The 15,519-nt window shown below is 46.1% G+C and overlaps 1 protein-coding gene across 2 annotated transcripts; it reads right to left on the reverse strand.

Moving 5' to 3' along the window:
- Positions 1–1,769: 1,769 nt before the first annotated feature.
- Positions 1,770–4,553, reverse strand: LOC118359156 (E3 ubiquitin-protein ligase RNF14-like). Of its 2 annotated transcripts, none has more exons than XM_052480446.1 (6): positions 4,208–4,553; positions 3,841–3,971; positions 3,220–3,747; positions 2,780–3,077; positions 2,265–2,437; positions 1,770–2,192 (listed from the first exon to the last, which is right to left on the reverse strand). In XM_052480446.1, exons 1-6 carry the CDS (start codon positions 4,356–4,358, stop codon positions 1,926–1,928), a joined length of 1,548 nt encoding a protein of 515 aa, XP_052336406.1. In that variant the 5' UTR covers positions 4,359–4,553; the 3' UTR covers positions 1,770–1,925. The 2 variants fall into 2 exon arrangements, with proteins under 2 accessions (XP_052336406.1, XP_035593360.1); XM_035737467.2 differs by having other exon boundaries at positions 1,770–2,172; positions 4,208–4,550.
- Between the last annotated feature and the right edge of the window lie 10,966 nt (positions 4,554–15,519).

A 15,519-nucleotide genomic window follows, 5' to 3' on the forward strand; every position in this document is an offset into this window, starting at 1 on the left:
CTTTGGCCTCAACTCGCCGTGTTTGGAGGAGGAATGATGCCTATGACCCCAAGAACACCATCCTCACCGTCAAACATGGAGGTGGAAACATTATGCTTTGGGGGTGTTTTTCTGCTAAGGGGACAGGACAACTTCACCGCATCAAAGGGACGATGGACGGGGCCATGTACCGTCAGATCTTGGGTGAGAACCTACTTCCCTCAGCAGGGCATTGAAAATGGGTCGTGGATGGGTATTCCAGTATGACAATGACCCAAAACACACGACCAAGGCAACAAAGGAATGGCTCAAGAAGAAGCACATTAAGATCCTGGAGTGGCCTAGCCAGTCTCCAGACCTTAATCCCATAGAAAATCTGTGGAGGGAGCTGAAAGTTTGAGTTGCCAACGTCAGCCTCGAAACCTTAATGACTCTGAGAATATCTGCAAAGAGGAGTGGGACAAAATCCCTCCTGAGATGTGTGCAAACCTGGTGGCCAACTACAAGAAACATCTGGTCCTTCTGTAGCACAGTTGGTAGAGCATGGCGCTTGTAACGCCAGGGTAGTGGGTTCGATTCCCGGGACCACCCATACGTAGAATGTATGCACACATGACTGTAAGTCGCTTTGGATAAAAGCATCTGCTAAATGGCATATATATATATATTGCCACCAGAGGGTTTTGCCACCAGGTACTAAGTCATGTTTTACAGAGGGGTCAAATACTTATTTCCCTCATTCAAATGCAAATCAATTTATAACATTTTTGACATGCGTTTTTCTGGATTTTTTTGTTGTTATTCTGTCTCTCAGTGTTCAAATAAACCTACCATTAAAACTATAGACTGATCATTTCTTTGTCAGTGGGGAAATGTACAAAATCAGCAGGGGATCAAATACTTTTTTCCCTCACTGTATATATATTTTTAATAAATAGATATTAATAGATATATTATTTTAAATATATATGTGTATATATATATACATACTTGTATATATTTTCCTTTATTATTTTCCCCTAACCCTTCCACTCCTCCCCTAATTGTAGTAAACTAATGGACAACAACACGTAGGCTTCTATTTACAGCTTATACATACTATATACATTTTACGGACACAGTATATTTGACATTAGTTATCTTTCTGTTTGTTTTTAGTCCCATCCTTCAGCTATCCTCAACCCCTCCCATCTATCGCTGAACAACATCCAGTTTGGATTTGACTATTGACTATGACTTTTCAAATCACCCAGCAGTGGTATTTGCAGAGTTAGCTCCAGGTAAATGTTGCAATTCTTCAGCAATTCCTGAATCTGCGAGAATCCAGAGGTTATAAAAATGTATTATTACAGGGAAATTGTTGTAAACATGAAAAATGACATACAGACACTGCAAGAATCCATCAATATTAGGTTTTAGACTTTTGAAAATATTTATTGTTGTGATGCTTGTCACAGAGAAAATTCTTATTTTTAAAGCTATTAATGTACACCAGGGCTCGCCAACCATGTTCCTGGAGTGCTACCCTCCTGTAGGTTTTCGCTCCAACCTCAGATGTAACTAACCTGATTCAGTTTATCAACCAGCTAATTATTAGAATCAGGTGTGCTAGATTAGGGTTGGAGGGAAAACCTACTGGACGGTAGCTCTTCAGGAACAGGGTTGGAGAGCCCTGATGTACACTATATTGAAGCATAGAATGAAGCTTCATTATTGACTGCATATTTGGCCAAAGACTGAGGTAAATCTTAAAGAAAGATTTAAATGTGTTAAAGAACTGTAAGAAGCACTTTTCAAGGGTCTGAAAAAGCCTGCATTTCTGCGAGGTTATATTTTATTGCGTTCATACATAACCTTGGCTGAGTTGCACTTAGGTGCACCAGGAAACAAATGGGTCAAGGTATTTGAGCAGCAGGTTTTGTTCCATGCCTAAGATTTTAGAAAGCTCATGTAGTAATCTGATAGCATTGACTATAAATATGATTTGATCTGAACTTGAGCTGTAAAATAACATGCACAGGGTTATCAAACAGTAGCACAACATTACTGTCAGTCAAATGTGGCATTATAGCAGGCAGTGTTAGGGTTTTCATAGTGCTTGTAAGGGTTATTTTTGTCCAGGATACTAAGGCACACCCAGCAGAAGTACTGACCACAGGTGAAACAGGCCATCTTGTTACAGCCACCGGTCTTCTGTAATGAGAGGATAGACACTGGTCACGAAGATGACGTCAAGCCATGCCATGTCAAAGGTACAATAGGCTGGTTATAGAGCTCAGGCTTACCTGTATGTTGGCACGGCAGGATGGACATTTTTTGCTGTTCTGGCCTTTCCAGCCTTCACTCAGGCTCTCTTCCACCACTGTGTTGAGAATGTGTTTCCCATAGCGTTTCTCCAGGAACATTCTCCTCTCCCCACTGCCTGAGGCATAATCTTCCCATAGGCCCTGGAGCCCAGCTACAGGCAGAAACAGACAAACACAGAAAATGGCGCACAAGCTGGGATAAGAGTTTGATTGAGCCAAAGCAACCTGGAATGACTCAACAGTGGATAGAGCTAAACATTGGATACTTAAAATGCCATGACAGTGCTTAGAAGCACAGCATCTCAAATACATTAATTGTGTTTATTATTTCTTTAAGAATTATTGAAACATTCTATTCTAAGTTACCTTCCACAATCATACACTTTAATTTTAGGTTTTCACACAGCACCAAGGCTCTGAAAGTGTGACTGATCAACAGGCTTGCATGTGGTTCATTTGGTTGCATATAACTTACACTGAATGGTTTCTCTTACCGTCTGTCTGAGGTACACCTGCATAGGATGACTCAGCAGCTGAGTCAGAGCCTGAGGTCAGGAGTGTGTTTGCCCTCAGTTTACAGTGGGAGGTGCCATGGTAAGTCTTGCGACAGATAGTGCAGAAGGCATAGCGACAGGAGGGGCAGAGAGCAGCGGTTGTGTCCGGTTCCAGCACCACTGGGGCAACACAGGCCTTGCGGGCGCAGTAAATCACGTCAGCCATGCGGTCCAGTGTGGACTGGAGCAGGAGGCGGTCATAACGGGTGAATAACTCCTCCCCAACCAACCGCTTCACCTTAAACAACAGTTAATTCTCTGGGTTTAGTTTCCACATAGTTTCACACAGGTTAACTTCAGATATTCCCTGAGGAAACTGTATTTCAACTTCGATCTCTAGAATAAACTAGAATAATCTATTCACTTCAGTTTTTCATTACCTGTGAGGGTGTAGCTGTGGCGCTGCACTCAGGCTCTGGACAGTTAAGGCCACGGACGTTCCCGTCTCTGATCTGGACCGTGAAGTACTCCGACATGCATTCGTTGCAATAAATATGGCCGCACTTTCTGTATTGACTACAGCCTAACTTGCTCATGAAGCAGATCCCACAGTCATATGCCTGTCCCTCGAACACTCTCAGCCTCTGTCTCTCATCATAGTCCAGCAGATGCACCAGGAGGTCTGTGTCTGTGGCTAACATTGACAGGGCCCTTGGGTCCAGGGACACTGCAGCCTCATCAGAGGTTTCAACTACACTACCTTCTGCTTCCCCCTGAGAGTTTCCAGCCTCGCTGCCCTCAGTAGATGGAGTGGCTTGGCCCTGGTCATTGACAGGGATCTCCAGCGGTGGCCGGATATTCAGGAAGTCAAGCAGGTCGTCTCTGAGGAACTGGACCCAGTAGAAGAGGACCACACTGCCCACAGTGTCCTCCCATATCTCATCCAAATGCTTACACACTGCTGAGAGCTGAGACATTAATCAATGATTACTACACATACAAATTATGTCTAAAACTCAATACACTTCACAGTATTGAATACATTTTTGATCTAAACATACCTGACTATGGGAGAGCCACTTACAGCTCAGTATAAACTCGGGTGATGAGGTGGAGGGGTAATCCAAAGGTAGGTCGAAGGTCAGCACCAGAGGAGGGAGGAAAGATATGACATAATCTCTGTGCTTGTCACCTTGGTATCACAATAAAGACAAAAGAAGCCTGGATACCACTCATCTGCTTTACTAGAATAACCTGAGTATAGAATATATATTTTGTCAATGTGTATTGTAGCATAACCGAAATAAAGGCTACAATAAAACTGGTAGTGAGATCAAAATAATTCAATACTCATATAACGGTCTCTAAATTGTGAGCTGAGGTGATTTGCATAAATGATAAAATAATGACTATGATTTGAATCCAAACCTGCTTTGACAATCACACTGAAGTCCCGAGGAAGGTCCAAAGAGACCCGGATTTCCCCACCCAATCCTGACACAGCCCGTCTGAACTCCTGACTGTAGATACTCGCGAGCGCCAGCAGTTCATCCTCCTGTTCTTCCAATTCCGCGTTCATAATACTCCAGCGTCACTTCACTAAATCTACTAAACGTATTATTATAGCTACGTTTATGAGAATAATAGGCCTACACTAGATACAATACTTTTTTCGATTTGGTTTAGCACCTTTACTATTGTAAATTTACTTCCGCGTTCTATTGCCTCCGAAGCTCTGTTGTTGTGAACCCGCCTATAGGAAATCTCTGGACTTCGAAACGTAGAGCTAGCTTCCTGTTGGTTGATTCGGATACTTTCAAATCAAACCAAATCACATTTTATTTGTCACACACGCCGAATACAACAGGTACCAACAATGCAGTTTTAAGAAAATCCCTAAAAAAAAGTAGAGATAAGAATAACAAATAATTAAAGAGCAGCAGTAAATAACAATAGCGTGGCTATATACCGGCGGTAAATGTACAGAGTCAATGTGTCAAAGTGCGGTGGGCACCGGTGTTGAGGTATTTATGTACATGTAGGTGGAATTATTAAAATAGCTATGCATAGATAATAGCAGCAGCGTTGGTGTGTGGGGGGGGGTCCTTAGCTTAGTGATGAGCTTCGAAGGGACTATGGTGTTGAACGCTGAGCTGTAATCAATGAATAGCATTCTCACATACATAGGTGTCCCTTTTGTCCAGGTCGGAAAGGGCAGTGTGGAGTGCAATAGAGATTGCATCATCAGTGGATCTGTTGGAGTAGGTCTAGGGTTTCTGGGATAATGGTGTTGGTGTGAACCATGACCAGGCTTTCAAAGCATTTCATGGCTAAAGATGTGAGTGCTACGGGTCGGTAGTCATTTAGGCAGGTTACCTTCGTGTTCTTGGGCACAGGGACTATGGTGGTCTGCTTAAAACATGTTGCTATTACAGACTCAGACAGGGAGCAGTTGAAAATGTCAGTTGGTCAGCGCATGCTCGGAATACACGTCCTGGTAACCCGTCTGGCCCAGCGGTCTTGGGAATGTTGACCTGTTTAAAGGTCTTACTCACATCGGCCGCGGAGAGCGTGATCACACAGTTTTCCGGAACAGCTGATGCTCTCATGCTTGTTTCAGTGTTACTTGCCTCGAAGCGAGCATAGAAGTTATTTAGCTTGTTTCACTGGGAAGCTCTTAGCTGTGCTTCCCTTTGTAGTCTGTAATAGTTTGCAAGCCCTGCTACATCCATCAAGTGTCGCAGCCGGTGTAGTACGATTCGATCTTAGTCCTGTATTGATGTTTGCCTTGCTTTGTTTGATTGTTCGTCGGAGGGCATAGCGGGATTTCTAATAAGCTTCCGGGTTATAATTGAAAGCAGCAGCTCTACCCTTTAGCTCAGTGCAAATGTTGCCTGTAATCCATGGATTCTGGTTAGGGTATGTACGTACAGTCACTGTGAGGACAATGTCCTCGATGCACTTATTGATAAAGCCAGTGACTGATGTTTGTGTACTCCTCAATGCCATCAGAAGAATCCCAGAACATATTCCAGTCACTGGTGCTTCCTGCTTTAATTTTTGCTTGTAAGCCGGAATCAGGAGGATAGAATTATGGTCAGATTTGCCAAATGGAGGGCAAGGGACAGCTTTGTGCGTGTTTCTGTGTGTGGAGTAAAGGTGGTCTAGAAATGTTTTACCTCTGGTTGCACATTTAACATGCTGATAGAAATGAGGTAAAACTGATTTAAGTTTCCCTGCATTAAAGTCCCTGTCTACTAGGAGCGCCGCCTCTGGATGAGCGTTTTCCTGTTTGCTTAATGCGGAATACATCTCATTGAGTGTGGTTTTAGTGCCAGCCTCAGTCTGTGGTGGTATATAGACAGCTACGAAAATACATAAGAAAACTCTCTAGGTAGATAGTGTGGTCTACAGCTTATCATGACATACTCTACTTTAGGCGAGCAAAACCCTGAGACTTCCTTAGATATCGTGCACCAGCTATTGTTTATAAATATGCATAGGCCCCCGCCCCGTGTCTCGGAAATATCCAACTTGTTAACCTAGGCGGAAGAGTTGGAAGTGGGAAACTCATGCAACGTTCTTGTCATGTTGGAAACTCGGGCCTCCGAGTTAAAATGAATGTAAGCTATTTGAGTAGAGCTTCTGGATCCAACTCTTCTGCCTTGGTTAACAAGTCGGATACACAGAGTTTCTGACATAACGTGAGTGCGGCATCAGAGCTCATCTTTCTACAAGTTTTGAAGTCGGACATTTCTGTGTTTCCGATTTCCGAGTTGTCTGAATGCAGCAAGAAAGATGAACTCTGAGTTTCCTGCTTGGAAAGTGTCAGAATCAACCAATAGGAACCTTTACTCCAAAAACGTTAGGAACCAATAGGAAGCGTAAGGATATTTTTACTCGGAGGGTCCGAGTTTCCAAGTTGTCTTGAAAGCAGCACAAAATCGGAATCTTTGAGCGTCACTTCTTGGATGGGCAGCCCATACTATTATGGTTCTAAGGTAAAGTCACAGAGAACCCTGATGCAAGAGTGAACAAGAACTTGTAATAATGTGGCAAAGCAAATTGAGCCATGAGTCACTGATTGATTTGCCCCTTGGATCGTGTTACACAGGCAGGGGTTCGCAAACTATTTTGGCCCTCAACCCCATCTTGATATCAAACATTTTTCAAGACCCCACCATGTAAAAACTTTATGTAATCAATGTTTGCTTTTTACATTTGGGCTACTACAGTCTATTACAAATCAGACTGACAGTATTTTCGACAGTATTTCAATCTGAAGACAGTATGGTTTGAAGTGTAATATATTTTTCGTTATATGTTGGACCTTAGTAAGACAAGTTGTAGCCATTGGCGTCGGCTAATGGGGATCCTAATAAATCAAATAAAAAAGTGACTGAAATGCACTAGAAAGGTATTGGGAAGTTCAGAAGATCATCAGGCAATAATGGTTATTGATATTCTGTGTTGAAAAGAACATCATAATTAATTATGTTATTTTTCCCACAGGTTCTAATCTAATGACTTGTGGGTAGGGTATAGGGAAACAGTAGGTATGTATAGTATATTACAAAAGTGAGTACACCCCTCACATTTTTGTAAATATTTCAGTATTTCTTTTCATGTGACAACACTGAAGAAATGACACTTTGCTACAATGTAAAGTAGTGAGTGTACAGCTTGTATAACAGTGTAAATTTGCTGTCCCCTCAAAATAACTCAACACACAGCCATTAGTGTCTAACCCGATGGCAACAAAAGTGAGTACACCCCTAAGTGAAAATGTCCAAATTGGGCCCAATTAGCCATTTTCCCTCCCCGGTGTCATGTGACTCGTTAGTGTTACAAGGTCTCAGATGTGAATGGGGAGCAGGTGTGTTCATTTGGTGTCATGGTTCTCCCACTCCCTCATACTGACTTGTCACTGGAAGTTCAACATGGCACCTCATGGCAAACAACTCTCTGAGGATCTGAAAAAAAGAATTGTTGCTCTACATAAAGATGGGCTATAAGAAGATTGCCAAGACCCTGAAACGGTTTAACTGGACAGGTTCCACTCAGAACAGGTCGACCAAAGAAGTTGAGTGCACGTGCTCAGCGTCATATCCAGAGGTTGTCTTTGGGAAATAGACGTACGAGTGCTGCCAGCATTGCTGCAGAGGTTGAAGGGGTGGGGGGGTCAGCCTGTCAGTGCTCAGACCATACGCTGTACACTGCATCAAATTGGTCTGCATGGCTGTCGTCCCAGAAGGAAGCCTCTTCTAAAGATGATGCACAAGAAAGCCCGCAAACAGTTTGCTGAAGACAAGCAGATTTAAGGACATGGATTACTGGAACCATGTCCTGTGGTCTGATGAGACCAAGATACACTTATTTGGTTCAGATGGTGTCAAGCGTGTGTGGCGGAAACCAGGTGAGGAGTACAAAGACAAGTGTGTCTTGCCTACAGTCAAGCATGGTGGTGGGAGTGTCATGGTCTGGGGCTGCATGAGTGCTGCCGGCACTGGGGAGCTACAGTTCTTTGAGGGAACCATGAATGCCAACATGTAATGTGACATACTGAAGCAGAGCATGATCCCCCCTCCCTTCGGAGACTGGGCCGCAGGGCAGTATTCCAACATGATAACGACCCTAAACACACCTCCAAGACGACCACTGCCTTGCTAAAGAAGCTGAGGGTAAAGGTGATGGACTGGCCAAGCATGTCTCCAGACCTAAACCCTATTGAGCATCTGTGGGGCATCCTCAAACGGAAGGTGGAGGAATGCAAGGTCTCTAATATGCACCAGCTCCGTAATGTCGTCATAGAGGAGTGGAAGAGAACTCCAGTGGCAACCTGTGAAGCTCTGGTGAACTCCATGCCCAAGAGGGTTAAGGCAGTGCTAGAAAATGATGGTGGCCACACAAAATATTGACACTTTGGGCCCAATTTGGACATTTTCACTTAGGGTTGTACTCACTTTTGTTGCCAGCGGTTTAGACATTAATGGCTGTGTGTTTGAGTTATTTTGAGGGGACAGCAAATTTACACTGTTATACAAGCTGTACACTCACTACTTTACATTGTAGCAAAGTGTCATTTCTTCAGTGTTGTCACATGAAAAGATATACTCAAATATTTACAAAAATGTGAGGGTGTCACAACTTCTGCCGAAGTCGGCATTGATTACCGAGGTCTTAATAAAATCACAGTGAAATATAGCTACCCGCTACCTCTGATCAATACGGTTATTGAGTTAATGCACGGGGCACGTTGGATCTCAGGAGTGCGTACAATCTGGTGCGTATTAAGAAGGGTGATGAGTGGAAGACGGCATTTAGCACTACCTCAGGTCATTATGAGTACCTGGTCATGCCATATGGGTTGATGAATGCTCCATCAGTTTTCCAATCATTTGTAGATGAGATCTTCAGGGACCTGCACGGGCAGGGTGTAGTGGTGTATATCGATGATATTCTGATATACTCTGCTACACGCGCCGAGCATGTGTCCCTGGTGCGCAGGGTGCTTGGTTGCCTGTTGGAGCATGATCTATATGTCAAGGATGAGAAATGCTTGTTTTTCCAACAATCCATCTCCTTCCTAGGGCATCGGATTTCCACTTCAGGAGTGGAGATGGAGAGCGACCGCATTACAGGAGTTGCAGCATTTTTTGGGGTTTTCCAATTACTACCGGAGGTTTATCCGGGGTTTTGGTCAGGTGGCAGCTCCCATTACCTCACTGCTAAAGGGGGGCCCGGTGCGCTTGCAGTGGTCGGCTGAGGCGAACAGGGCTTTTGAGCACCTGAAGACTCTGTTTACCTCTGTGCCTGTGCTGGCTCATCCGGATCCCTCTTTGCCATTCATAGTGGAGGTGGACGCATCCGAAGCTGGGATAGGAGCAGTGCTCTCTCAGCGTTCGGGTACGCCACTGAAACTTCGCCCCTGTGGTTTCTTTTCGAAGAAGCTCAGCCCAGCGGAGCGAAACTATGATGTGGGGAACCAAGAGCTGTTAGCTGTCGTAGAAGCCTTGAAGGTGTGGAGGCATTGGCTTGAGGGGGCTAAACACCCTTTTCTCATCTGGACTGACCACCGCAATCTGGAGTACATCCGGCAGGCGAAGAGATTGAATCCTCGCCAGGCAAGGTGGGCCATGTTTTTCACTCGTTTTGTGTTTACTCTTTCTTACAGACCAGGCTCCCAGAACGTTAAGGCAGACGCATTGTCTCGGCTGTATGACACAGAGGAGCGGTCCATGGATCCCACTCCCATACTCCCAGCTTCGTGTCTGGTGGCGCCGGTAGTGTGGGAGCTGGACGCGGACATTGAGCGGGCGTCATGTGCAGAGCTTTCTCCCCCTGAGTGTCCAGCTGGTCGTCTGTACGTTCCGTCTGCTGTCCGCGACCGATTGATATATTGGGCTCACACGTCACCCTCCTCTGGTCATCCTGGGATAGGTCGGATGATGCGCTGTCTTGAAGGAAGGTACTGGTGGCCCACTTTAGCTAAGGATGTGAGGGTTTATGTTTCTTCCTGTTCGGTGTGTGCCCAGTGCAAGGCTCCTAGACACCTGCCCAGAGGTAAGCTACAACCTCTACCCGTTCCTCAACGGCCATGGTCGCACCTGTCGGTGGATTTTTTGACTGATCTTCCACCTTCACAGGGTTACACCACGATCCTGGTTGTTGTGGATCGGTTTTCAAAGTCCTGTCGTCTCCTCCCTTTGCCCGGTCTCCCTACGGCCTTACAAACTGCAGAGGCCCTGTTTACACACGTTTTCCGGCACTATGGGGTGCCTGAGGATATAGTGTCTGATCGGGGTCCCCAGTTCACATCAAGGGTCTGGAAGGCGTTCATGGAGCGTCTGGGGATCTCGGTTAGTCTTACCTCAGGTTTTCACCCCGAGAGTAATGGGCAGGTGGAGAGAGTTAACCAGGATGTGGGTAGGTTTCTGCGGTCTTATTGCCAGGATCGGCCGGGGGAGTGGGCGAAGTTCGTGCCCTGGGCAGAGATGGCTCAGAACTCGCTACGTCACTCCTCCACTAACCTTACTCCCTTTCAATGTGTATTAGGGTATCAGCCGGTTCTGGCTCCTTGGCATCAGAGCCAGACCGAGGCCCCTGCGGTGGACAATTTGTTTCAGCACGCTGAGGAAACCTGGGAGGCAGCCCACGTCCACCTTCAGCGTGCCATAAGGCGCCAGAAAATTGGCGCAGACCGTCGCCGCAGTGAGGCCCCAGTGTTCGCACCAGGGGACAGGGTCTGGCTCTCGACCCGAAACCTGCCCCTTTGCCTGCTCTGCCGGAAGCTGGGTCCGCGGTTTGTGGGGCCGTTTAAAGTCCTGAGGAGAGTGAACGAGGTATGTTATAGGTTACAACTACCCACTCATTACCGTATTAATGCCTCGTTCCATGTGTCTATCCTCAGGCCGATGGTGGCTGGCCCGCTCCAGGAGGCTGAAGTGCGTGATGTTCCTCCGCCTCCTCTAGACATCGAGGGGGTTCCGACATACTCTGTTCGATCCGTTTTGGATTCGAGACGTCGGGCAAGGGGCCTTCAGTACCTCGTGGACTGGGAGGGGTACGGGCCGGAGGAGAGATGCTGGGTTCCGGTGGAGGACGTGTTAGATCCTTCCATGTTATCAGAATTCCACCGTCTCCATCCGGATCGCCCTGCACCTCGCCCTCCGGGTCGTCCCCGAGGCCAGTGTCGACGCGCAGCTGGAGCTGCGCGTCAGGGGGGGTACTGTCACGAGGGGGAGGGTTCTGTCACTTCTGCTGAAGTCGTTGCCTCTCCTTGTTCGGGCGGTGCTCGGCGTTCGACGTCACCGGTCTTCTAGCCATAATTGATCCTTTTTTCATTTTCCATTGGTTTTGTCTTGTCTTCCCACACACCTGTTTTCAATCCCATTCATTACCTGTTGTGTATTTAACCCTCTGTCTTTGTCGGAGATTGATTTGTTGTCAGTGTAGTGTGATTGTTTGTATAGGTGCGCGTCGGGTCTTCGTACCCATGTTTTGTTTGTTTGTACATTTATTGTTATGGAGCATACTCGTGGAACTTTATTAAAAGACTCCATATTTACACTCCATTTGACTCTCCTGCGCCTGACTTCCCTGCCACCTATTACACCTATGCATGACAGAGGGGTGTACTCACTTTTGTGATATACTGTACATCCGTACCACAGAAGGTTGGTGGCACCTTAATTGGGGAGGACGGGCCCATATTAATGGCTGGAACGGCATCAATGGAATGGTATCGAACTCATCAAACACATGGTTTCCATTTGGTTGATACCATTTAATTTACCCCATCCCAGCCATTATTATGAGCCGTCCTCCCCTCATCAGCCTTCTGTGGCACGTACTTGTTACTGAGGGTCTTATCTTTCAGTGATGGGGTCACAATATTTTGTTGCTTAAACCGTTCAAAGATAGAAACACATTTGTAGGAAGAAAACAAACTGTTCTGTTTATTACAACCGCATCTAGCAGCTACCGGAGGTTACTGACTTAACCCTGGTTCTATGAACCAAGCGCTAATTTTCTCTTGTGACCTTATTTTCAAATCAGGTGACCTCACGTGTGGGGAAGTTTACAAATCTGTTACAAGAGGGTCAAAGGGAGGCTACCCATCAGTCAGTGACATTACTCTGTGTATGCCACCAATCATGTGTTTTAAGAGTTTTAGCAAGATTAGCCTTGTGGGAAAAGTACCCAATTGTCATACTTGAGTAAAAGTTAAGATGCCTTAAGTAAAAGTGAATGTCAACCAGTAAATGAGAACTTGAGTAAAAGTCTAAAAGTATTTGTTTTTAAATATACTTAAGTATCAAAAGTAAATGTAATTGCTAAAATATACTTCAGTATTCAAAGTAAAAGTACAAATCACTTAAATTCCTTATATTACGCAAACCAGATGGGACACATTTACATGTATTTTTATTTTGTACGGATAGCCAGGGGCACACTCCAACACTCAGACATTATTTATATATGAAGCATTTGTGTTTAGTGAGTCCACCAGATCAGAGGCAGTAGAGATGACCAGGGATGTTCAATTGAAAAGTGTGTGAAGTGGACCATTTTCCTTTCCAGCTAAGCATTAAAAATGTAACAAATACTTTCGGGTGTTTTTAAGAATGTAGTTAACTAAAAGTAAAAGTTGCCAAAAATATAAATAGTAAAGTACAGATGACCCCAAAACAACTAAAGTAGTACTTTAAAGCATTTTACTTAAGTACTTTACACCACTGACAACATTTTACATTAAAAAAGGGGTTTATAAATACCTTAACCATTGACAGTTTATGAATATGTATAAAACATTTACAGTAATAGGCCTAGCTGAAATTGTGTGGCTGCACTGTTTAAATGGACACTAACACTGGACAGTCCACAGCTCATCTTATAGTAGTGGGTAAGAATGTGAAAAAACAGGGGTAAGACAAGAAAAATAGCATATTTCCCATCCATTGGTGATACACAGCCTGCAGAGAGAAAGGGTGTATTAGAGGAAGGGAGGGAATGGAAGGGGGGAGTTGAGCACTTGCTTCTCTCAAAATATAGTATTACAGAGTGATTAAAACCTGCCTTCAGAACTCCTCTGTCAGCCAAGTCCTTCAAAAATGTTTTGCACTTTCAAAAGAATACAGGGGAACCAGCACAGACATGCTGAGGAGAGAGAGGACGAGACAGAGAACAGAGAGAGAACTAAGGAACCGGGGTGTGTTGACAGTAGCAGGCCTATGCTGGGAAAGGTTGTGAGTTAAGTCAATAGTACACAGTTTAGCGCTGTAATTTGAAGTAGTTCAAAACTACCTTAGTGAAATAACTACTGAGTTCCCCTGACTGGATTTGACGCTATCTAGTGGCATGCAGACAAATACCGTAAATCAGTGCTGTAGCGACTTGCTTGGGCAGTTATGTGTGCCTGTGTTCTGACATTCTGTTGTTGTGTGGTTATCATTGTATGTTTGTCAGTTTCTGATGGTTTCACAGGGTCGAGCATGCAAGTCCCCCTGCTGTCTGCCAATCAAAGAAATGCCTGGAATGTTTCAGTGCAGGTGTCCTTGTAGTTGATGGACCAGTGGGGGGCTGTGCAGGTGGCTGGGCATTACATGTTATATTGCCCTCCTTTCATTGTTCTGTCTCATTCACGTCCTAACAGAGATTTGGATACCTGTTGTTTAATCAAATCAAATGTATTTGTCACATGTGCCGAATGCAACAGGTGCAACCTTACTGTGAAATGCTTACTTACAAGCCCTTAACCAACAGTGCAGTTTTAAGAAAATTGTAATGATTGTCTTCGGGTGAAAGAGAGGAGGACCAAGATGCAAGCGTGATGATAATCCATATTTAATGGGAATACTTAAACACTGAACAAAAACAACACACAGACAAAAGGAACGATGACGAAACAGTCTCGTAACGTGAACACTAAACACTGGAACACAGGAACAGGAACAATCACCCACAAAATACCCTAAGAATATGACTGCCTAAATATGGTTCCCAATCAGAGACAACGATAAACAGCTGCCTCTAATTGAGAACCAATCTAGGCAACCATAGACTTACAAAATCACCACGAATAGAAACACCCCCAAGACAAGTCAAAAACACATGCATCACCCATGTCACACCCTGACCTAACCAAAATAACAAAGAAAAGAATACTAAGGTCAGGGTGTGACAGTACCCCCCAAAGGTGCGGACTTCCAGCTGCACACCTAACACTATATAGGAGGGTCTGGGTGGGCATAAATCCGAGGTGGCGGTTCTGGCTCGGGACGTGGACCCCGCTCCACTTCACCCTTACTTAATGTCTCTGGAGCGGGAACCCTCACCGCCGACCACGGACTAGAGAACACCACTGGACTGATGGTTGAGTCTGGAGTGAGTGGCGCCTCTGGATTGGAGGGAGACTCTGGCGGATCCGGACTGGAGGGAGACTCTGGCAGATCCGGACTGGAGGGAAACTCTGGCGGATCCGGACTGGAGGGAAACTCTGGCGGATCCGGACTGGAGGGAATCTCTGGCGGATCCGGACTGGAGGGAGACTCTGGCGGATCCTGGCTGACTGACGGCTCTGGCAGCTCCTGGCTGACTGACGGCTCTGGCAGCTCCCGGCTGACTGGCAGCTCTGGCAGCTCCTGGCTGACTGGAGGCTCCTGGCTGACTGGTGGATCTGGTGGCTCCTGGCTGACTGGCAGCTCCTGGCTGACTGGCGGCTCCTGGCTGACTGGCGGCTCTGGCGGCTCCTGGCTGACTGGGGGCTCTGGCGGCCCCTGACAGACTGCCGGCTCTGGTGGCTCAGGACAGACGGGTGACTCTGGCGGCTCAGGACAGACGGGCGACTCTGGCGGCTCAGGACAGACGGGCGACTCTGGCGGCTCAGGACAGACGGGCGACTCTGGCGGCTCAGGACAGACTGGCGGCTCAGGACAGACGGGCGACTCTGGCGGCTCAGGACAGACGGGTGACTCTGGCGGCTCAGGACAGACGGGCGACTCTGGTGGCTCAGGACAGACGGGCGACTCTGGCGGCTCAGGGCAGACGGGCGACTCTGGCGGCTCAGGACAGACTGGCGGCTCAGGACAGACGGGCGACTCTGGCGGCTCAGGACAGACGGGCGACTCTGGCGGCTCAGGAGACGGTCCCGAAACAAAGACGAAACAGTCCTGTAACATGAACACTAAACACTGGAACACTTGGAACAGGAACAATCACCCACAAAATACCCAAAGAAT

This window comes from Oncorhynchus keta, chromosome 26 (assembly GCF_023373465.1).
Source record: "Oncorhynchus keta strain PuntledgeMale-10-30-2019 chromosome 26, Oket_V2, whole genome shotgun sequence".
Lineage (NCBI taxonomy): Eukaryota > Metazoa > Chordata > Actinopteri > Salmoniformes > Salmonidae > Oncorhynchus > Oncorhynchus keta.